Here is a 24,285-nt window from a genome sequence, read left to right on the forward strand (position 1 = left end):
TCCCACACCAGCGGTAAGGCATGATTTGATCTGATGCTGGATCCCACAGTTACCTCCTGCCATCCACATGTGGCCTGTCAGGAGCATCGGATCTTATCATGCCTTTACCTGAACATCTAGGGGGGCCCTAACAGTGCATTGTGTGGCACCCTGTGGTCCTCTTGAAAGGATCTCAAGGCACCCCATGATGCTGTGGCACTCTTAAGAATCTGTGCCCTATATGATGGAATGGCAATTTCTGATTTGCTTTTGTGTGGGCAGATTTGTTGTTTTAAATAGATGATTTTTCATCTTCTTTTTCATTTGTATTCTTAGAGAAACTAGTTGGTTGGTGACCATTAATGTTGGTACAAGGCTAAAAATAAATGCATCTTTTATACTTGTATGCTATTTTTCCCCAACTAGGCAAGTACTCTATATAAGCATACTTGTGCAGCACACTAAGGCGTACTTACATTTCTTAATTTTTATATTGTCATGTTTTAAATGGTTATGGCATGCTGCTGCTTTTAGATTATTTTTAACATGTAATTTGAGCTTTATTTGGATGGAGATTTGGGGTTCAATTTAACAATGCAGAACCTACATTTTAAAATTGATTTGATCTGTTGTTTTCAAATGCAACGTTTTTAAAATACATCTATCCAGAACACTTTCAAAATGTATTTTTTTTTTTTTTTATTAAAACACACTAAGCATTAACTATATCTAGTGAGTTGAACTGATTTTGATTTATTTGTTGTTATGTCTGTCAAGATTTCAGAACAGTGATTCCCTACCAGGGTGCTGTGGGACCTTGAGTGCCTCAATATCCTTTCAAGGGTGCCACACAGTGTTAGTACTGTCAGGTGTGCTAACATGATTTGCAAGGTGAACCAAAAGATTTAAATTAAGAATCTATAGTGTTAAAAACAAAGACCACACAACAGGGCAGAATGAGTTCTTTGCAACAGAAGAATTGCTCTATTATTTTTCTGTAGCCACATGGAGTAAAACTAAGAGCTGGAGTTTGAGGGGTACCTTGAGGCTGTCAAGGGGTGCCTTGAATCTAAAAAGGTTGAGAACCATTGTTTTAGAACTGCTAGATCTCGTCCACTAGCATCTAGTTTGAGTTCATAGATTGCAAGAGGAACATAAGGTTTTTGACTCTGCCCACTCCTAACACACAGTTTGGTTTCTTAAATTAGAATGAACTTTTCATTAAGCTGAAAGGAAAAAGTTTCTAAACTCTAACCAGATAATTAGTCAGACTTCCTCCAGTTCAGTTACTTTTTTTTTCTTTTAACTTTGGCAGCAAGCATATAGGTTAGCATTCATCTGAAGTGCTTCAGCAGGTTAAGACCTTACTGTAATCTGTTATAATTTCAGATTTAATTGTGAATAGGTTTGCTTAATAAAGATTAAAACACTTGGTCTTTAATTGCACATTACTTCCCTCTCCTTTTCCTGTTCACTTTATGCCACATTAGCATTGCAGCAGGAACTCGAGGGACTGGAATATCTGGTCTGAGTATATCGGTATAATGCTGTCACTTGACAGGAGGAGCCAGTCTGTCTATGCCTGCAAGTGGAAGGAGCTTATCCGTGCAATGTGCCACTGGCATTGAACAATAGTGCATTTAATGCTTCTCCCTGGTGTTGGCAACACCTGGGCAACTGGACCTAAGTAGAAACATTTTTTTTTTTTTCTTTTTGAACTGAACATTACTTATAATTTATGTTGCCTTAGTGCCCATGAACCGTAACTGACAAGAAAGTAGAGCTCTGCATCAGGCAACTATAAGGCCGTTGTTACCTGACTTGAGATTTGCATCTATTAATGCACGTTCTTCTGTTTATTTTAAATATACTTTTTCAAATTTGACTGAAGAGGGTATACAAAACAGGTTGAACTGTTTTGCGGCTACCTCTGTATGCTCAATGATCCCACCCCCAAACAGGAAAAGTGCATGCATTTCCTTTCCTTTTCTACTTCAAATTTTAAAAAACCCAGAACTTCATTTTCCATCTCTTCCGGCTTTTTTTTCCTCCCTATAATCTCCTCTTTGTTTTTTTTAAGGAGAGAGAGAAAGAGAATGCCCAGAGCAGTTATTAGAACAGGTATTAGTTAATTTTCACACTTGGGGCAGATAAACTTGAAATGAGGGAAGCAGGTATTAATTTTCTCTTCAAGTATTTTTACATACACTTCAGCCTGGCATAGAAAGAGCCGATTCTATTGTCCCTAATTCCTTACAAGTCAGACCATGCTTTTACCCTTAAACTGTAAAATCTATTAAATCTTCATGAAGTAATAGTAGCTGTTATACTTGTCCTTGTCAAATCTAAGTAGTTTTCTTACCATCTTATTCTGGATTATTTTTTAAGCAAAAATATTCAAATGTGGAAAACTCACAATTAGAGTAAGCAGGTTTACTCTATACAATGTTTTTTAGTTTCATAAGTTATTTCGCAGAAGAGTCAGGCACAAAAAGTGTTTGTGGTTTTTATTGCCTCTCACTTCCTGTGCGTTAAAGGTATGTTAGCAATTGCTCTGCCTGGAATTTTGTTGAAGGAACACTCTAAAGTTTCCAAGGGGGGGAGAAGAGGGGGGCAAAGCATGCGTAACAACATGTGGGAACTACGGGAAACTGATTTAAAATGCCACTAACGTGCATGTGTGGGTAGTTGTTTTTTTTTTGTTTTTGTGGGGTTTTTTGGGTTTTTACATAAATGCAAATCTGTGTATAATAAAGATGGTACATGGGTAACTCTAAGGGACTCTTGTGTTTTAAATTCCTTACAGTCTATATGTAGCTTCTCTTGGCCTCATTCTTTCAAGTTTCAAAAAATATAGATGTAAAGTTTTTTTTTCTTAAATAAATGGTTCAGTGAATCATCTTTTTGCTCAGTAGTAACAAAAATAGAGACAAAGAAATAGCAACATGTAGTTCAGAGCAGTTTGTCAATAACATGCTAGTTAGTATTAACAGATAGAAAAATTCAACAGGGAAGCTAACTTCAAGTTTCCTGGTGGGCTCCTATAAATGGCAAAGTTGGAAGTAGGAAGGGGAGTCTGAACTGGAAAAATCTTGACATTCTTTTTTTAGTAGATATAAAACCATAAATAGTTCTCCTTGCCCTTTTTTCTGTCTAGCTTTCTTTTTCTTTTTTGTTTGAACTACCTAGCATATCTGGCTTCCAAATATGCCTCAATGTTGCTTCAAGTGGGAATTTGCTAAAGAAGCAGACTAGGGAAAAAGTGTCTAATTGTTTCAAGTTTCTTGGTATAAACTATTGTATAATATCTTTCTTGAAATAAAGTCAAAGTAGCAGGAACCATTCAGGGAATTAAATATATGGTTTTTGAAGTCTTTTGACTGTTGAGAAATTACGTTAGTTTTGCCTTTTTAATTGCAACTATTCATTTGGAATTGCCAAAATGATCATTGCCCATTTCTAAAAATGTCTCCCGTTACTCCTTTTTCTACAATTTCAGTATTAACATCTTAATCCTTGTTGGCTGACGTGATTTTTATGCATACACACATGCCCTCAGAAAGATTTTTCTAATTATACTATCTAAATACATAACACAGATCAGTTCATTATTATAGAATCTTTTTAATTTTCCTGTTGAGCAGCATATTGTCCCAATTAAACAGGAATCCCCATTAAGACAGAACTCCTTTTTTTAAGGCAAGGAGCAAGCATGGGGGTCAAAACTGAAACAACATTATATTGACCGATGTTCATGATTCTTTGTTACTTTCATAGTTTCTTTTGAAGTTCTAAATGCCAGCCTTAATCTTGAATGATCACTTGGTTAAATACCAATTACCCCCTTGGCACTCCCTGCTTGTGCCTTCATTAAAAGGAATTTTTGCTAATGCTGTGTTGATTTAAGTAGAGCTCTCTTTAGTAATGGTTAGTAAGCTGAATCTGATTCCTGGGAGGCTTTCCAGTAATGTGCATCTGATCAAGTCTGCTGTTGTATACTGTGTGTTGAAATGCTTTGTTGTAAAATTGTAATTCTTGTTTTTGTAATTGCAGGTGAAGGACTTAACGAAGTATCTTGACCCCAGTGGACTTGGAGTAATCAGCTTTGAAGACTTCTATAGAGGGATTACAGCTATTAGAAATGGAGGTTAGTTTGTTTGCTATTATATTATAAGCAAAAGGAGAGGCATCAAATTAAAAAAAAAACCATAGAACAACTACTTGGTAAAAATACTTTCTTGGTTTTGTGATTTCAGCTAGTGAATTTATAAACATAGTGCATGGGTCAGCAAGTTATGGCACATGGGCTGGATCCAGTTATGGAACTGGCTTCAGCAGTATTTGGGTGCACAGGCTCCAGTGGAGGGCAGGCTCTCCCTATGCCATACTGCAGCTTTGGTGGCAGGGAGAAGAGGCAGAGGTGGCTGGGTCCTGGTGCTTGCCTAAGCTGGCTTGTTCTGCCCCTACCCCACAAAAGGTGGTCAACTCCTGGAATAATTCATTACAACTTGAATTGAATTATGTGAAGACCAAAAACAAAGGAAACTGGTTTTAGTTGCATTTAAAAGACAAATATTGCTCTAACACCAGCATTAACTGCATTAGGCTTCTTGGTAAATAGTTATTTGGGCGCCTATACACATGCAGAGAGGCTGCTCTGATGTGTTGCAGTTGCACTGAGTTGGAGCAGACTTGATTCATCAAGTCTGCTGGAGCGTGGTAACTGCTGTGCTCCAGCAGAGTCCAGTGTCACATGTATCAGCACATCCCCCTGCTGAAAAATGGCAGCAGGGGTGCTTTAACTAAGGCTCATTCAAGCTTTGGTTAAAGCGCTCTCGCTGCCACGTTTTCAACACAGGGTTGCTGATGCATGTGATACTCCGGGCGCTTTTAATTACAGCTCTCCAAGCCTCTCTCTAATTAAAGCTGCCCCCCCTCCCCCCAGCACATCTATAAACACCTTTAGTTTCCAGACTTAATATTGTTTGTTTTTAGTAGTTGAATCTTGTACATTTTTAGTAAGGAGCTGGTTGATAGGAGTACAAAGTCCAGAGACTTAAACCTTCATGAAAGCGCAGTTAAGTCAAATTTCTGGATTAGGATGCAGAACTTCTAAATTGCTAAATGTGCTAATCTTTGCTGTTCATAGCGTGCAGAAGTGATGTCTAACAAGGAGCTTACACAATAAGATTTTTGTGTTAGTTTGCTGCTTATGACATCTGAGATTATTTTCTATGTTTAGTTTAACTTTTTTTATGATAAGCTTTTAAGAGCATGTCATGTTTGTCAGTGAAGTGCCACATGTGCCTGTGGTGCAGTACAGTCTTAACGATTCTGCTACAAAGATGACCTGTATGCTCCAACCAGGAGGACTTATTCAGAAAGAATTCCAAGAAGTGTTTTTATGCAAATGATGCCCTTGAATGGTTCTCACTGGGTTTTAATTGTTTGAACATTTTTAGTGTAGGCTATAGGTCTTAATAAGCAAAGTTCAAAGTGGACCTTGCCATCAGGCTTAGTTGTTGGAGAAATTTTATACAACTCTAAAGCAAAAATAATGATTCCTAGGTCAAGATGCCAGTGCTGCTTGCTTGAGGTTTCTTTTATGTATTCTTGGTGACCTATACTAGTAGTGTAGACTTTTAATATATATTTAGAGCATCAGATTAATGAAGTGTGTGAAAACTCTGAAACTTCTTTAGGAATGGTTGGGTGCTTGGAGTATACTTAAATCTTTGAAAGAGGGAATGACTTATGTTCTTTGCAGGTTGCTTTTTAGCTTTGTAATTATTCACCATCAGCTTAAATAATAATTGACTTAAGTGATTAGAATATAAATATTTGCATATAATTTATTTAGCAGTTTACATATTATATACCTTGAAGATCTGTTGGGATGAAGATCTACAATAGGAGCTGAGTTTAGAAGAGGGAGCAGTCAATTTAGAGAACCATTAATCTGTGATAAATTGCTATCTGAGAAGAGGTGGCTTAAGTTTCTCTTCAATAATTCATTGCCATAGTGTTTGGTATTAATTGGATAGAAGTAATGGACCTAGTCTTAACATCTAACTCTAGGCTTCATGTTTTGCAACAACAGAAAACTTTTTATTTGCTCAAAAAGTACACCGCAAAATGTTCTTGAGTTTTTGAATAAGGAGAGGCATAAAAAGAAAAGCAAAGTAAGGTGGGAAGCATTTCTTAACAGCTCTGAAGTTGAACAGTTTTGCTTGCAATGTTCTTGGACTTGATGATCTTCAAAGGTGGGGAATATTGATTATAGTTGTGCAATTTTTTTTTTAATAATAATTAAAAAAAAAAAAAAAGGTGGGGGGAGAAACCATTCTTGTAAAGCAAGGAAATGGGTGATCTTGCTGCTGGGGTGTCCTTTTTTTTCAAAACCACTTGTTAAATGTATTCTGTGTTTAAGGCAAGCTGTCAAGTGCAGGTTGGAAAGGGGAAAACAGCTTTCTGTTTAAAGTTTACCAAGTCTGCAAAAGCAGGTCAGTTGCACAGAAGCATCTTTTACTTCTGACTTTCTTTTGGTCTAGTTCAATAAATATCTTGTGTCTTAGGTTTGTTCGTCTCTGCCTAAACACCTACTCTATCCCAGGTAGTATAATTGCACTTTGACTTCTATTCATTTAGTTCAGAAAAGAGAGAATGAATATAATGAGACATCCTTACTGTGTGTTGCAGCACAGTGTAGAGATACCAGAGCTAGCTGTTACGAGCTTGCTTGTATCCCAGGAGCACTCTAGGCATGGCAATACAGAGCACTTCTCAGCAGGGTCAGTTAGCTGGCAGGGAGCTTCCATGCCACTGTGGTCAGACCGCCTTCAATATCCAAACTAACCCCGGCATCCCAACTTCACTGCAGTATGCTACATAGACTTGCTCCTGACATGAGAAGAGAAATGTGAAAGGACTAGAAAAAAGCGGAAAAGTCAGTGATTGTAACCTAGGCTGCTGGGACAAGATCCTTTAGAAGGATGCCATGAGGTATGAGGAGATGAGCACAGACTTAGGCTTCCTCCTTCCTGGCCATTTCCCTTCTAACCCTTCTGCAAGGAGGTAAACACTGTAATAGACTAGTTCATTTTCGAAATGGCATGCTGCTCAATGCACACAAGTTACAGCAGGGGTCTTGAGTCTAGCCAGGTGGGGAACCGCTGCTCTAAATCCTTCTGGGATACAGCCATGATTATCTTGTTTCATCATCAGTTCTGAGGTGCATGTCCCCAATCCACCTGCAGCTTGAGTGAGAGGATTCAAATGAGTTGAGAGGATGTTGGTGTCCTGCTGGACACCAAGGTTGATATTTTCCCTAGTGAATTCTTCTCCATTCTACAGCTTAAGTGTTTTACACTCATGGCACTAAAAATGAAACTGCTGCGAGGACACACAAAAGTGCAGATTTCCAGTGAAGTGGTTAACAGTATTGATTGTTTTGAAGTCATGTAGTTGTGATGATTCAAGAAATACACAACAGGCAAGGATCTCTGTGAGTGATCTTTTATTGGACCAACTGCATGGCTGGAGTACATTTAGACAAGCTTTCAAATGAAATTAATTGTTCACCAGGTCTTTGCCTTAACAATATTAACGCATTGCTGTGAATGCCCCTTGGAGAAGCTTACAAGATTTGTGCTGTTTTTCAGGTTCTCTGCAAACTTGGACTGAACTTACTGAATTAATTTGCATTGTTTTCACAATGGAAAACACAATGACAGCCTTTAAAAACTGCCTGATTTGACAGCTCCCCTCCTTTCCCCTTCCCAACCCCAAGGCTCATCTATCAAGGGTTGATATCTAGTCCTCATTTTTTTTTCTACTTTTTTTTTTTTTTTTTTTAAGTATACCCCCAAAGTCTGCAACCCTGTTCAGGAACCCCTTTTTTTTCCAAGTGTCCACTGGTCACAGAACCCAAGAGGGCGTTCTTATTTCCATTGTTTTCACCAGTTAGGCATCACTTCAAGAACCTGAATTGTATATGTTGCCAAAAGATTTTAGTTAGTAATCTAAGACCAATCATTGGGCCATAGAAATAACCCCATTTCCCTTTAGGGCTCAGCCTCTTTCTCTCCCTTTCTTTTGATCTACTATTATGAGTCACTAGCCAGTTGCCTGTCAAGAATGACTGGGGGTGAGGGAGGGGGCTGGGATGGAGTGCTACCACTTAACGCCCCATGCTGTTGCTGTTCTGCCTCTTGCAGGAAGCAGGGTGGGGGAGCAGATGCTAGTGCTACTGGCCTCTGCTCCCCCGCCCTCTGTCCGGTCCTCGGTGGGGCTTTGGAATCATGGTGGTGCTCCCCCATGCTTGGAGCACTCTGATTGATTGATTGATTGGCTGATGGAAACAGCCAGTCGGAGTGAGAATAAAGTGTGACGGACAGACAGGCAGACTTAGGCTTTTACAATATTAGAACTGGAACATTACTACACTTAACCATTTCAATTTTGGTAGACTTTACCCTCTTAAAAACAACAGTTAGAACTAGGCAGGGTACATCAGTGCTGTATCACTTTTGACTTGAAGGACTTTTAAATAACTGGATTTCTCTTTTCTTTTCTTTTTTTAATGACTTGACTTATGTACTTTTATCCTTTCCTCCTTGGCTTTCTCTAGTTTTGATGTTCTTGAATAGTGTAAAGCATGTTGTCAAAATCTCTCTGGGTTTCAGTACAAGGAGGTCTTGCTAGTGAGAATCATGTTTATTTTTAACAGTAGATGGTACTGGGAGTAGCCTGTGTCCCTCCTTCTCTAGATTAGGAAAAAGGAGAAATTCGCGCGGGGGGGGTTGCTTTTTAAATAAGTGAGCATCTTTTAGATCAGGCAAGATTATTTGGGTAGGGCTTTTTCATTCTTTTTCCTCCTCTCCCCTCTTCCTATCCCCCTTGTCTAGGAGAGACTTGCAGAGGGATGATCTACAAGTGCTTCACTGTTTACCAGGCTGTTTATGTTGACTGACTAGCTAGCTAAGCCAGAGTGTGGTCACAACACCAGCAAAATCTTTGTAGTTACCTGATCTCCTAATACTGTTGTAGAGGTCATTTACCCTACCCTGTTGGTCATCAGAGGAAGCTGAACTACTTACTTCTATAATTTTTATATCGATTGATCCAAGTTGTTAGACACTAGGAAAATAAAATTTAACAAAGCACAGTGGTTTATAACTCGTATAATTTAACTTCTATTGGCACTATAAAGGAACATATATTAAACTACTGAACTAATACTGAAGATACTCATCCTTTCATTAAAGTAAGACAATCCCTTTAGACTAGTGCCTACAGTACACTACTACATTTATTAACACCCCCTTCCAGTTTAATTCAGTACTCAGAAAAGAAATAAGACTGATCCATGTATACTATGGAAGTCAGGCTGGAGCAGTGATGAGGTGGTCTTCAGTCTGTAGCGAGTCCCTTATTTTTATTTCCACCCCTAAATATTGACTTCAAGAGATGGTTTGGTTTTTTGTTTTTTGGGTTGTTTTTTTTTTTTCCTGCTTCAGCTGTGTTTTTGTATTTTTGGTGTGGCTAAATGACCTTTGACCTTCCCACTCTGCTTGAATCTCATAACTGTCAGTGAAGCCATACATTTAATTGTAATGGAACCAGTCTTGTTGCAGTGGCCTAGGGCAGGTAGCACTGACCACTTCTTTTTTTCTGCTTTCTTGTGGCATCCCCCTGGCTCCTGAGAAATTCGTGCTTGCTTATTTTTCCTGCATTCTGTTTTCTTAAAGTATTGTGGCTTTAGGTGAGAGTTGCTAAGCATGATTTCACCAAGTCTAAAATGCCTTCTGAATTTAGACACGCAGACATGCCCTCATTTTTCCAGCATACAAGACTCTTTCCACCCTCTTCCAAAAAGGAGGGCTAAAATGTAAGGTGTTTAATCCACAGAAGACATGCAACAAAATCTTTTAAATCATATTAACAAAAGCTTACCAAATTTCAATCAAATTTGTTTCCTAAATGTTATCATTTTTGGTGGGTTTGCCTTCTGCGCACACAACTTTTATATACTAGAAAATACAGTACCCTTGATACAAATCCAGAAGAGTAAAACTTGTTCTGAAACTTCTTGAAGTTGTGTTGCAGTGTCCTGTCAGAAGATCTTGTTACATTTTGGCAATAGTGGGTATTCTGCTACATGAGACATTCCTATGGTGAAATAAACTAAAACGTGTGTGTGTGTGTGTGTGTGTGTGTGTGTGTGTATGCATTTCTCTGTACTATTGCAGTACAGTTTCAATAACCACAAAGGATTTCTTCTGACCATTGTTATAGAGTTGGTTGTTTTGGGGTTTTTTTGATTGGCCTATAAATGATGTCTAGACGCTTGGGACAGAAGAGTGCCATTCTGGAAAAATTTAAATAGGAAGAAGGCCTCATGAAAAGCCAGTGAAGTGTCAGTAGTGAGTCTTCAGGAAAATCTAGGGAGTAGCTGGAAAAACTAATAGCAGCAAAAGTAAAAGACTTAAGTACATGTAGTGGCATAACAAACTGAGCTCTACACCTTGGATAAACTTTGGGGGGTGAATTGTGGGGGCAGAGGGCATGGAGCAAGAGTAGAGAAGATGGGTGGGGGAGCAGCAATCTTACTCAGCTGGGCACTTTATAAGTAGTCCCATCTGAGCCATTGCTAATGCTCTGCCTGCCCCAGCTCTGTTGATGTTAAAGCAACAGCAGCTGATACTGTTTTGAAGTTCCTGCTGGGGTGTGGATTCCATGGGGGTTGGGCAGCAATTCTAGTCCCCCTCTTAACTTGGTACCCAGGGCAGGTGCCCCTCTCATCCACTCCTAGTTATAGTACTGACTGCACCTTAAGTTGAGGTGGTGTTAGTTTGGTGACGGTTTGACGTATTGCAAATGGAAGCCAATTAGTTAAAAAATGGCACTAAGGAGACTAACTTGGTTTGGAGCCAGAGAAAGCTTAGAACCCTTACATTAGATACTTGAGAAGCTGGTAGAAGCTGGATACAATAGAACATGCATTTTTTTTAAAGATGATGTCATTAATACCTTTTTATTAGACCAACTAAGAAATTACAAAAAAATAACTTTCTGCAAGCGTTTGGGCTAGCGCACACTTCATCAGGCTCAGGGAAAATTTAAAGAGTAAAGAAAATACATCCCTAAAACATGGAAGATGCTGAATTTTAGCTGACTCTGGATTCTAAACTTCATTGCTGAACAACAAGGAAGATTTCTAAACCTCCCTGCTTGCCATCTGACGCCAACAGGGAAGGAATCCTGCCTGATCTGCACAACAGAGAGAAACTCAGAAAGACATTCTCATGGATCCAGTGGGACTGATTTCCATCTTCAGCTTCCTCTGTGCAAAAATGAAGTTTATTTCCTACCTATGGGGACTTTTTATCATCTTTAACTTGCCCTGAGCCTGATGAAAGGCATGTGAGCCCAAAAGCTTACAGAAAAAAGGTAATTTTTTGTGATTTCTTAGTTGGTGTAATAAAAGTTATGATCTCTGAACCAAGAGTTCTAGAGTTTTATATAGACACTTGAACTAAAAATGAATTAGATTTGAGAGGATTGAAAGTTAAACTTGCAAGCCAAGATACATATCTGGAATCTATAGAACAGAGTTCTCTGTGTGCTTGTGGGGAAACTAGAAATTACTGTGAGGGCTTGGGGGGAAAACACACGAAAATGTACTCTGTAAGATTTTTTCCAACTATTTGAGTTGGTCTAACAAAAAATATCAGATTTACCCAAAGAACCTTGTCTGCCTATGTAACTGTGCTGGTGTAAGGACAACTTATACCTCTGTAGCAGAGTAATTCTCAGTCAGGGTGCTGCAGCACACAGGAATGCTCTGTGATCCTTTTAGAGTGCCACTGGGTACCAGGCAATACTAGTTATCATTGTTAGGTGTGCAAACATGATTCACAAGATAAACCAAGAGATTTCAAATAGGAATCCATCATTTTAAAAGCATTCTGGCCTGTTTTGGTCTTTCTTAGTTCTTTGTCACAGAAGAACTGTTCTGTTTTTCTGTAGTCAACCCCCGAGTGAAAACTAAGAGCTGACATTTTCCAGGGGGTGCCTTCAGTCTAAAAAATGTTGAGAACCACTGCTGTAGTGGACAGTTGGTATGGATTCAGGCACTAAAGACTGTACTTAACTAACAAGCTGCATTCCTGTGAAGATAATCCTGTCAGGGTGAATAAGAGAAACTCGCTAGAAGGGAAACTGCTTAAATTCACAAAAGGAATTTGATAAACTTCACTTCTGCTGTCTGTCTTTGATTTGAAGAGCTGTGGAATGGGGCAGGGCAGAATAGGATGTTGAATAGAAAACTGACTGCTGCAGAACTGCTAGAGCTAAGACTGAGTTTCTCAGTCAGTGCCTGCCCACCAGGGCAAAGCCCCTGTGTAGATGCACTGGACCTATATTACACTGAAGGTGTTCAATGTAGGCGCTTGAACCCCCTCTGGTGGCAGGCTGTTCCAGACCTTGGGGGCTCAGACAGTAAAGAAATTCTTCCTTATGTCCAGCCTGAAATGGTCTTGCAGTAGTTTATGACCATTCGACCTAGTCGTCATCCCTTGGGGCGCTCTGGTGAACAAACGTTCCCCCAGATACTGGTGGTCACCCCTGATAACCTTATAGGTGGCCATCAGATCGCCCCTGAGCCTGCGCTTTTCCAGGCTCAAGAGCCCCAGGGCTCTCAGCCTGTCATCGTAGGGTCTGCTTCCCTGACCTCTGATCGTGCGCATGGCTCTTCTCTGGACTCTCTCAAGCTTCTCCACATCCTTTTTGAATTGTGGAGCCCAAAACTGGACGCAGTACTCCAGCTGCGGCTTCACTAAGGCCGAGTACAAGGGGAGAATGACGTCCCGGGATTTGCTTGAGAAGCATCTCTGGATGCAAGCCAGCGTTTTGGCTTCTGCCAACATAGCACTGCCGAGCCTATAAGGATGCTGCGGGTTTTTCTTCCCAAGGTGGAGAACCTTGCATTTATCGGCGTTGAACACCATCAGATTCTTGTCCGCCCACTTGCTGAGCCTGTCCAGGTCAGCCTGGATCACCCACCCGTCTTCTGGTGTGGATGCTTTGCCCCAAAGTTTGGTGTCATCGGCGAACTTGGCCAGTCCGCTTCTGAATCCAGTGTCCAGATCGTTAATGAAGATGTTGAACAGTATGGGTCCAAGGACAGAGCCTTGGGGGACCCCACTGGTCACAGGACACCATGATGAGTGACTTCCATCAATTACTCCCCTCTGGGCCCGCCCATTGAGCCAATTTTCCAGCCAGTGGATCGTGGAGGACCCAAGGTGACAATTGGCCAGTTTCTCCAGGAGGTGATCATGGGAAACCAGATCGAAGGCTTTTTTGAAGTCAAGATATATGACATCAATCTCTTCTCCCTTGTCCAGGTGATAGGTCACCTGGTCGTAGAAGGAAATGAGATTGGTCAAGCAAGACCTACCCGCAACAAACCCATGCTGGCTATCCCTTAAGATGTTGGCGTCGGCCAGTCCATTAAGGATGGCCTCTTTAATAAACTTTTCTAAGATCTTCCCCGGGATAGAAGTCAGGCTGATGGGCCTATAGTTAGCCGGATCCACTTTCCTCCCTTTCTTGAAGATAGGCACCACATTGGCCTTCTTCCAGTCTTCGGGCACTACACCAGAGCGCCAAGAGTTTTCAAAGATCCGTGCTAGAGGCTGGGCTATGATGCTCGCCAGCTCCTTGAGTACCCTGGGGTGAAGATTGTCAGGGCCAGCTGACTTGAAGGTATCCAGCTTCTCAAGATGTTCCTTCAGAAAGTCAGCATTAATGGAGGGCAGGGGATCACCCTCACCCGGACTTCCCGGCCCTGTAGCGGGCATGGGCGTCCCATGGGACTGATGAAAGACTGACACAAAGTACCTATTTAATAGGTTGGCTTTTTCCTGGGCGTCAGTTATCAGGAGGTGACTCCCATCCTCCACCCTTTGTAGGCCTTTCTTTTTAGCCTCAGGAGATCTGCTAGGTCCCTGGAGAGCCAGGGGGGCTGCTGTGCCCTCTTGCTGCCTTTCCTCCGAGATGGAATAGACTTAGTTTGTGCATTGAGGATCGCTCCCTTGAGGAGCAACCACTCCTCTTGAACTCCCCTCTCCCTGTGGTCACGGTCCCTTAGGGCCTCACTGACAAGCCTCCTGAGCTTATCAAAGTCGGCTTTCCTGAAGTCAAGGACTTGCGCGTTGCTGACCGACTTGCCAGCTTTTCGGCGGATGGTGAAGGTGATCAGCTCATGGTCGCTGTCACCCAGCTTCCCATCGATCACTAGGTCGCCGACTAGGTCACCCCCAGTAGCCAGTACCAGGTCGAGCAGCGCTTTGCCTCTCGTTGGCCCATAGACTTCTTGAGTCAGGTAGAGGTCATCCACGCACGAGAGGAAGCTCTACAACCGCTCAGATTTTGCTGAGCGATCCTCCCACGAGATGTCTGGGTAATTGAAGTCACCCATGACAACCATGGTCCTGGAGCAAGCTGCCTCAGCCAGTTCCTGGGCAAACTCCTGGTCAAGCTCAGGACTTTGGGTGGGAGGTCGGTAATAGACTCCCACCATTGTGTCCCCTGTGCCGTGTTCCCCACGGATTTTAACCCAGAGGGTCTCCAGCCGTCCACCCTGGTCGCCAATATCGGCTTGCAGGGACGTGTAGCTTTCCTTAACATAGAGACCTACCCCCCCACCCCTTTTCTCTACACGATCCCTCCTGTACAGGGTATACCCATCTATCCCCGTGGTCCAGTCATGGGTGGAGTCCCACCAGGTCTCCGTTATCCCTATGACATCGTAATTGTTTGCACTGAGCAGGAGGATGAGCTCCTCCTGCTTATTCCCCAAGCTCCTGGCATTAGTGTACAGGCAGGCAAGTGCCCCCTGGGGGGCTCCTTCCTTGCACACAGATTTTACCAGGGCTGGGGCAGGGGTGGGCTCCCTGAAGCGCCGCGATCTGCTGGCTTTGCAAGGATTGCTCAGCGGGCCAGCAGTGGCGGTAGTAGGATGATTAGGTTCAGGACAAAATAGAGCAGCCATGGTCATTTTCAGTGCTGTTGGGATTGTTTCTAGTTTTTATCCCTTTTAATACGTCTAATAAGATGCATAAATGGTCCAGGGACCAGAATCCAGGCCTCCTTCTCCCCAAGGTGAGTGCCCAAAGTACTAAACAAGTTAAGCTTCCTCTTCACTGAGCTTTTATTTTGGACCTATGAATATTTTATGTTTAGCTACCCAGCTTTAACAGAAGGAGTGGAGGGTTCTTCTACCCAAACTATTTTTAGCCAGATGATGCTGACCACGTGGATCCTTCTCTCCCTCCACAGCCCATAGCCTGAGACTGGGAGGATCGACGAGAACACCACCTGTGCCCCCAGACCCTTTAGCCCCACTCCCAAATCCCTGTAGTGCCTCATGACCCGTCTGGGAGCACTCCGAGTCATGTCATTGGTGCCCACATGAATAAGGAGCATGGGATAGTGGTCTGTGGGTTGGAGGAGCTTTGGGATCCTCTCCGCAATGTCCCGGATAAGCCTGCAAGGCTCTGCCAGCCTGCAAGGGGTTTCCCACACTTTTTTTTTTTTCCTTTTTAAAAGAGAAAGTCTGTGATGCTTCCACCCCCCCCCCCCCCCCCATTGTTCATAACCCTTTCATATATTCTTGCAACCCACTTTTGGGTCACAACCCCCAGGTTGAGAAATGCTGGCTGAAGGATCTATACAAGTGAGGGTGGGGCACTTTATGACAGCCAATGTTTCCTACTTTCTTCAAATGTCTTCTGCCTCCCAAAGAGGAACTTTACTGCTGATTATAATCAGTGTCTGGAGACAGCCTCCAGGAGTTGTCTCTACAGCCTCTCTGGCATTACTCCTGCTCTGTAGTATCAATCTGCATGAGAGAGCAGAAAGTTTCACCTCTGAGGCAGTGTCTTTCCTTTGAAATTAGCCAGTAGTGCGTCACCACTGCAGTGGTGAAGCCTTGACAAGCTATTGACGGATGGTTGTACTTGGATAATAGCCATACGGTCTGTCATCATTATTTAACAGTGGACAGAACCATTCAAAAAAATAGCTGTATAGGTAGCAATAGAAGATGACTTTCTCTGCAGTCTTCTACAAAGATACCAGGGGAATAAAGAGTTGGCCAGTTAGTCTGTAGACTCAAATTCCTGTTTCCTGTCTCATTGTAACTTGAGTAGCTCAAAGACTTTTTTTCATAGATGTAGACTCGGAAGGGACATTGTAGATCTTCTAGTCCGACCCCCTGCCATAGGCAGGGGAGAGAAAATGGTCTCAAATCACCCAGCTAAGTAAACATTGAGCCTCCTTTTAAAGACCCCCCAGGGTAGGAGCCATCACCACTTCCCTTGGAAGTTAGTTCCAGCTCCTAGCCGCCCTGACTGTGAAATAGTGCCTTCTAATGTCTAGTCTAAACCTACTCTCTAACAACTTATGGCTGTTATTCCTTGTTACTCCAGGAGGAGCTCGGGGGAACAAGGTCTCTCCCAATCCCTGCTGGTCCCCCCCAGTAAGCTTATAGACGGCCACCAGGTCCCCTCTCAGCCTTCTCTTGCGAAGGCTGAACAGGTTCAGGTCCTGTAGCCTCTCCTCATGGGGTCTGCCCTGCTGTCCCCGGATCATGCGAGTGGCCCTCCTCTGGGACCCTCTCAATGCTGTCCACATCCCTCCTGAAATGCGGCGCCCAGAAATGGATGCAGTACTCCAACTGCGGCCTGACCAGTGTCGCATAGAGGGGGAGGATCACCTCCTTGGCCCTGCTTGTGATGCATCTATGGATGCACAACAAGGTACGGTTAGCCTTACTGAGCATGTTCTCGCATTGTTGGCCCATGTTCGTCTTGGAGTCAATAATGATCTCTTTCTGCCACCATGCTTTCAAGAAGGGAGTTCCCCATCCTATAGGTGTGCGGCTGGTTCCTAATGCCCAAGTGCAGCACCCTGCACTTGTCAGTATTGAATCCCATCCTATTTTCATTTGCCTACCCCTGTAAACTGTCCAGGTCCTGGTGTAATCTGTCCTTCCCTTCTGGCATGCCCACCTCACCCCAAATCTTGGTGTCGTCTGCGAATTTAAAGAGGCTGCTCTTCACCCCATCATCCAAGTTGCTAATAAAGAAAGTGAACAGTGCGGGCCCGAGGACCAAGCCCTGGGGGATGCCACTGCCCACCTCCCTCCAGGTCGAAAATGACCTGTCCATCACCACTCTCTGAGTACAACCCCTCAGCCAATTTGCAATCCGACTGTGTAGGCATCAATGCCACAGTCACCTAGCTTTTTAATGAGAATGGGGTGGGAGACGGTGTCAGAGGCCTTCCTGAAGTCCAGAAAGATTACATCCACCGCGACACCTGTGTACAGTGATTTTTTTTTTTTTTTTAAATTTATTTATGTATTTTTTTTGTGACCTGATTGTAGAAGGCAATCAGGTTGGTCTGACAGGACCTGACCCTAATGAAACCATGCTGGTTGCCCTTGAGCATCATCCCTGCTGCTGGCCCATCACAGATGTGCTCCTTGATAATCTTCTCAAAGAGCTTCCCCAGGATTGAAGTAAGACTAATGGGCCTATAGTTGCCCGGGTCCTCCCTCTTCCCTTTTTTAAAGATGGGGACCACACTGGCCCTCTTCCAGTCATCTGGCACCTGGCCAGACCACCACAAGTGCTTGTAAGCTGTGCCAGGGGCCCTGTGATAACCCCTGCCAATTCCCTCAACACCCTGGGGTGGAGAGCATCTGGACCTGCTGATTTGAACACGTCCAGCCCCTCCAGAATTTCTCTAACTCGGTCCTCTCTGACCCTAGGCTTGGAGGAGTTTCTCCCGAGTCTGTCCTGAATCTCGGTAGGGGAGTCCCGGTCCCTACACAAGAAAATAGAGGCAAAGTAATTGTTAAAGAGGTCTGCGTTCTCCTCTGGTGCGACCACCAGATTGCCAAGCATATCCTTTAGGGGCCCCACATTACCTAGAGCCTTCTTCATTCTCCCTATGTATTTAAAAAATGACTTCTTGTTATCCTTGATGCTAGCCCTAGTTCCGTATCTGCCTTAGCTTTCCTAACAGCCCCCCTACAGACCCGAGCAATGGAGGTATACTCCTTTTTGGTGATAGCCCCTCCCTTCTACTGGGTGTATGCCTCCTTTTTGGCAATCAGACATTCCTGAATGCTCTTGGTGAGCCAGGGGGGCTTTTGGGCACTCTTAACCCCTTTTGCTTCTTGTTAGGATTGTCACCCCTTGGGCTCTGAGTATTGTCTCCTTAAGGAACAACCACTCATCTTGGGCACCCATTTCCCATGCTCTCCAGGATCCTAGTGCCTCCCCCACTAATCTCCTTAGCTCATTGAAGTTGGCCTTCTTGAAGTCTAAGGCTACTGCCTTGCTGCAGGTCCTTGAAACCCTGTGCTGGATGGTGAATTCCAGCAAGTGATGATTGCTATCGCCCAGGTGGTCGAGGACCTGGAGTCCCCTCACCAGGTCATTGCCTGTGGCCAGGACCAGGTCCAGCAGGGCATTTCCCCTGGTAGGACTGTGCACCTCTTGGGTTAAGTGGAGGTTCTGTATCAGCCAGGAACCTCCATGAGCAGTCAGACCTTGCTGATTGCTCCTCCCAGCAGATGTCTGGGTAATTTAGATCACCCATAACAACTACATCCCTTTCATTAAGTGCCTCTGCAAGCTGACCCAAGAATTCGCGGTCCAGCTCTTCCCCTTGGTTGGGAGGTCTGTAGTAGACCCGCACTGTTAAGTCCCTTTCCCCACGACCCTCCTGTATCCTTACCCAGAGCACTTCAGCCTGCCCTTCCTCTCACCCCATCCTGCTGGTTGAGGATGTGTATTGCTCTTTAATGTAGAGCGCAACACCCCCGCCTCTATCCCACCTGTATAGCCTATAGCTCCTAATGTTGACTGCCCAGTCATGGGATGAATCCCACCAGGTTTCTGTGAGCCCTACTATGTCCGGGTTTGAACAAGCTATCCAGAGGTTGAGTTCTTCCTGCTTATTCCCCATACTACAAGCATTGGTATAGAGGCATTTAAGGCCTTGAATTGGTGCGTATGCTACCCCCCCCCCCCCCCCCCGATTCTCAGGATTATCTGGACCCCTGCTGCTTACCTGGGTACTCCTTGTGTATGTCACCTGTCTTGTTTGGGATGTGTCCTCATGTCTTCCTGTGGCCCTATCCCCCGGTGAAGCTAGTTTAAAGTGCGCCGCACGAGATCAGCCAACCTGGAAGAGAAGACACGCTTGCCTTTAGGAGAGAGGTGTAGCCCATCCCATCTAAGCAAGTCCCCTGCACAAAAGTGTGGGTCATTATCCAGGAACCCGAGGCCTGCCTGGTGGCACCAATTCCATAACTGCCGGTTGACCTCGCCAATGCAGGCTTCGTGTTGCCGTCCACGCCTGCTCACCAGGAGAATAGAGGAGAATACCACCTGTGCCCCCGTCTCCTTGAGCTTGTCCCCTAGGGCCTCAAAGTCCTTCATGATGCGGTCTGGGTTGCCTCTGGCTGCGTCATGGGACGAGAACCATGGGGTACTGGTCTGAGGGTCGAATGTAGGCCAGGATCCTCTCTCTGATGTCCTGAATTCGAGCCCCAGGCATGAAGCAGACATCTCGTGCCATGGGCTCAGGTCGGCAGATGGGACCCTCCACTCCCCTTAGGATGGAGTCCCTAATGACAAGGACCCGATGTTTCCTTCTCCTTATGTTCCCTCTCTGCGCTGTCTGTGTCGTATGTGGAGTGGCGTCATACCTGCTGGAGGCACCCCCTTCGTCCTTCTCAGTCATGACTGCCAGGGCCTGGCAGGCTTTCCATGATGCTCTCCATTTACTATGAGCATGTGAGGGGCAGCCTGTGGAAGCCCTAAAAGGACTTATTTTTTATTTTTCTACCAAAGGCATGTGTATTTCTGGGAGTTGTCTACATGAGAATCTCAGCCTTTTGCAGCATTAATCTCTCTGCCATTGGAAGGGCTAGAAAAGATGCCACTACTAACGGTTCAAAAGCCAGAAGACAAAAAGAACCTAATGTTTTGTTACTTTAAGAGCTTCTGACTCTCTTGCGGTGCCTGATTTGACATTTGAATGCTTCTGTGTTGGTGGTGATGACTAACAACTACTTGTCATGTGATCTGCAGTCTAACTCAGCTTTGTTTTCAAGTGGAATGGTATTAGGTGAGTGCAGAGCAGTCCAACTTCATGTCCCCCTTACCCTCCCACTGCGCATAGTCGACACTAGGGCTATGTGAAGCTTTGGTCGCTGACTCAATTCGTTGCAATTCATTGGCCGAATCTCCGAATCCAGATAGAATCAGGAGACTCTTTAATCTCTCAGAATCGAATCGGAACCCTCCAAATCGATTTGGAAAGATTTGATGATTTGGACATGACCATAGCTTTAAATGTTTTTTTTTCTACGTACCTCAAGGTATCAGGCGGCTCATGAATGCTGAGATGGTGGGGCAGATGAAGTGTCCCACAGGAGCACAGGGGGGTCCCCAGCGCACTCGGTAGCAGATCCAGAAGTGGACCAGAAGCCCTTTGGCAACTGGTGCCTCCTGGGCCTGGAGGGGCATGCAGGGTCCACCCCGCAGTCGATTGCCAAGCTGGAGGGGCCCCCCCATGCACTTAGCGGTGGACCCGAAGCTGGACTAGAAGTACTGGGTTCGCTGCCAAGGGGCAGAGGGTCCCCTGCACTCCTCCTGTGGGGTACTCCTTCTGCCCCAGCATTGTAGCAATTGTGAGCTATGCCTGGTACCTCAAGGTATGTAGGAAAAACATTTAAAGCTGTGTCTATGGCCAAATAGCTGATTCTGCAAATCAACTTCAAATCTTCAGATTTGGATTCGACCGAATCAAATTGAGACAGTGATCCGAATCAACAAATCAAATCGCTGTCCCCAATTTGGGCTGAATCTGAATTGAATATGGCCTGTTTCGCACACCCCTAGTTGACACCCCTGTGCTGGGGAGCCCTCCTGCGGAAAGCAGAGCAGCAGATTAGGCAGTGAGTGACGGGCAGGAAAACAGAAAACGGAGCAACAGATCAGATGGGGAACTTGGGGCAGAAAACAGAACAGCAAAACAGGAGAGGGAAGTGGATCAGAGTGCCACTTGGGGAGGGTGCAAGGCTAACCTGTGATACACCTTGGCTGGCTATGGGCCCCAAATCACTTCTGTCAGTCTGCTAGTAGTATTTCTTGTGTTTCTTAAAAACTCAGGTCATCTTTGTCTTAGTAACATCCTGCATCTCTTCTGGTTATACATGGAACATGTATAGTTTGTCATTTAAAGATGTGGGGAAGATATAGAAAATATTAGACTGCAACTTGATACACTTAGGCTTTCTCTGTTTATATCTGGAAATATATATCACTGACTTCTTTTTCTTGCAAGCTGTGCATTGCAGATCTCTTTAGCCAGAGAAAATAAAAGCTTCTAGTGCACAAAGATCTAAACAAAAGTCAAGCCTTCATACTTGTGAGAATTCTGAATCAGTACATTTTGAAAAGGATATTAAAAAATCTGGTTAAGAATCCAGACTTTCTAGTATTTTTGAATGAGCTGTGGAAGTGTTCTGTAACAGAGGCTAGATGTAGGCTGACTATATGGAAATCCAGGACATTATACATGAATTCTGGGACACGGCTGCCCTCCCCCCCCCATGCTCTCACAAATGGGCAGGAGTGGGGTAGGACAGCATGCAGTACCTGCCTGCCCACCTGCAGGGTGCTCTGTACCACTCCAACTCCCAGCCAGATTGTGCCCCACACCCTCGTGTTTCTGAGGCACCCAGTATAATACCTGACAGCAGGCCAGGACTAGTTTCTGAAATCTGGGACTGTCCCGGCTAAACTGGGACATGTGTTCACCCTAGTTATATATCACATTAAGAATACAGTTGTTAGCGAGGGCCCCTAGACTCGGTTTAATATTCAGGGCACTCCATATTAAAAAGAGAACTTTAACCTAGAGCCTAATAGATTGAATAATTATGGCTTTGGGGGACACTTGTCCAATACTGTCAGATTCTTGGTGTATTAATTTTTAATGCTTTCCCTGGCCTAGACTTGCTGCTGCTGTTCACCCGGACAGCATCCCTGCTGGATAAAGACTTCACTGGTGGTGCTGCTCATTTCCAGCCCTATCTAAACTGCCACCAGTTATGAAGACATTTACTTTTAGCCACTGAAAGAAAACTGATGCCTTTGGTTTGTTTGTTTGTTTAAACTGTTATTGGGGAGAGCAGGCTGCTCTGAATGTAAAATGAAGATCAGTTCATAAGCAAGAATGCATTGAAATTACTCTGCCCTTGAAATTACTCTGTCTTTTCTGTGTATCACATGGCACTCAACAATGCCTTTGTATACACTGTTGTTGGAATAAAGGATTTAAAGAGGCAAGAATGTTATTTTGCTTTCCCACAAAGAGGTTAAATCCTGGGAATTAAATTTGGCATCTAATAATGCTTACTTCAAAGAAAAAAATCCAAACCTATAGGAGCAATTTGGTAGCTCAAAACCTTGGTAATTTACATGCAAAAGGGCAGCACTGCCTCTTGCAGTTGGGTGCAAATAAATTTTAGTAGTAGGACTCTCCTGGAATTAATTGAACTTGCTCTAAACATGGGGACGATGGGATTGAACAAATTAATCTTGTGTATTTCTAGCTTCCTTTGCTTTCCTGCTTTAAAGATGCCTGATAAAAGAAAAGATATGTTGATTTGTCCTGCTTGTTAGACTAGGGTTCCTCCATCTCTTGTCTTAAATGAGAGATTATATTTTTGTACCATTCAACACCTACTTTTCTATGATTTCACAATCTTGCTGATAATACACATAAAAGTAAGGCTGGAAAGGTCCTCCAGAGGTCTTCTGGTTCTCAGTCAACAGGCAGTATCCCATCCTGTATAAATCCTTGTGTAACCTATTCCTAAAACTACACAATCAGTTCTGTAGAACAGCTACCAGGTATAATGCCCAAACAGCAAAAGCAACCTACCTTGCCACAGGTAAAGCAGAGAGATGAAGGCTGTCAGTATTGCACTGTTGCAAGGGTTGATAAAATGCCCTAGAGCAGTGGTTTTCAAGTTGTGATCTGTGGACCCCTGGGGGTCCACAGACTGTCTAAAGAGTCCAGAAAAGATTACTATAATTGGTCAACAGTATGTGAATACCCACGCGCTTTCAATACAAAGGGGTCTGTGCCTCCGTTCACATTTTTTAGGGGTCTAGAAATGAAAAAAAGTTTGAAAACCACTGCACTACAGAGATCCAAGGAAGAGGGTTGTGCTGTCTCCTTCTGAGGAAGGCAAAACTCCCTAGTCTGCAACCATTAAAAAATCCTGAATGTGGCCTGACCCAGAACAGAAGGGGCAAGATCTTTTAACCAGGAACTTCCAGGATGCAGAGACCCTGTAGTCAAAGGACTGCAACCTGAGATGCCTTCTATAAGGTGTAGAAGTGCTCACTTTATTTTTCTTTCTTCTTTTTTTAATAATTAAAAAAAAATTATCAGCACATTACAGGGTAATTTTAATATTTATATTAGATGTTCCTTATGGCCTGGCCTAGAGGTATAACAATATTGTCTCCTAAGGATTAAAATTAGAGCTTTATGATCTAGCTCACTGAGCCTGCAGGAATGGAGGAACATGTGCAAGTATGGGTGGGCCCTATGGTGGATTTTAGTTGCTTCAGCAGCAGGTCCTGCAGCCCCCCAAAATAGTGATATTCTTGTAGGAAGGCTTTCTCCTGGTCTCCTTTTGATGATGTTGCTAAAGAGGTAACTGGATATTTCTGTGCAATGTTAATCCTCTAAAATACTCTCTGTAAGGAAAGAGTTTCTTTTGGGGTGAAGGATCCAAATTTCCTGTGTAATAATATCAAATGAGATTTGGTTATTATAGATTTGGCTATGCAGATTGGTGTTCACATACCCTCCAGGCTGATGTGTACTCTATTTAGTCACAATTTTTGTGACTCAGCCGTGATATATTTTTTAGCTGTTGGAGATTCATGTGTAGTAATAGGTTCTGTGAGAAACATTTGAAGTGCTTAATTAGATTAGTTTAGTTCATGAGTAAATTTACTTATGCCATTTTGAATGTATCTTATGGAGGCTAAGCAAATGCTAACCTATGAAAAGCATATATATTTGTAGTTTAAAACTTATTTGAGCTTTTGGGGATGAATGAATGCATAACTCAAAGGATTTACTTAATAGTTATAGCCAGGATGAATTTGGCCCATTGTCTTTGCTGCTACT

General features: G+C 43.6%; 1 protein-coding gene across 1 annotated transcript in view; it reads left to right on the forward strand.

Annotated features, from left to right (window-relative positions):
- Positions 1-24,285, forward strand: part of LOC102368158 (rab11 family-interacting protein 3-like) — a 133,484-nt gene that overhangs the window by 42,465 nt on the left and 66,734 nt on the right. Inside the window, exon 2 of the mRNA XM_025191596.1 lies at positions 4,033-4,126. Coding sequence (XP_025047381.1) covers positions 4,033-4,126 — 94 coding nt within the window. The remainder of the gene's footprint in view (positions 1-4,032; positions 4,127-24,285) is intronic.

The sequence above is a fragment of the Alligator sinensis genome, unplaced genomic scaffold (assembly GCF_000455745.1).
Source record: "Alligator sinensis unplaced genomic scaffold, ASM45574v1 scaffold449_1, whole genome shotgun sequence".
NCBI classification, from domain to species: Eukaryota; Metazoa; Chordata; order Crocodylia; family Alligatoridae; genus Alligator; species Alligator sinensis.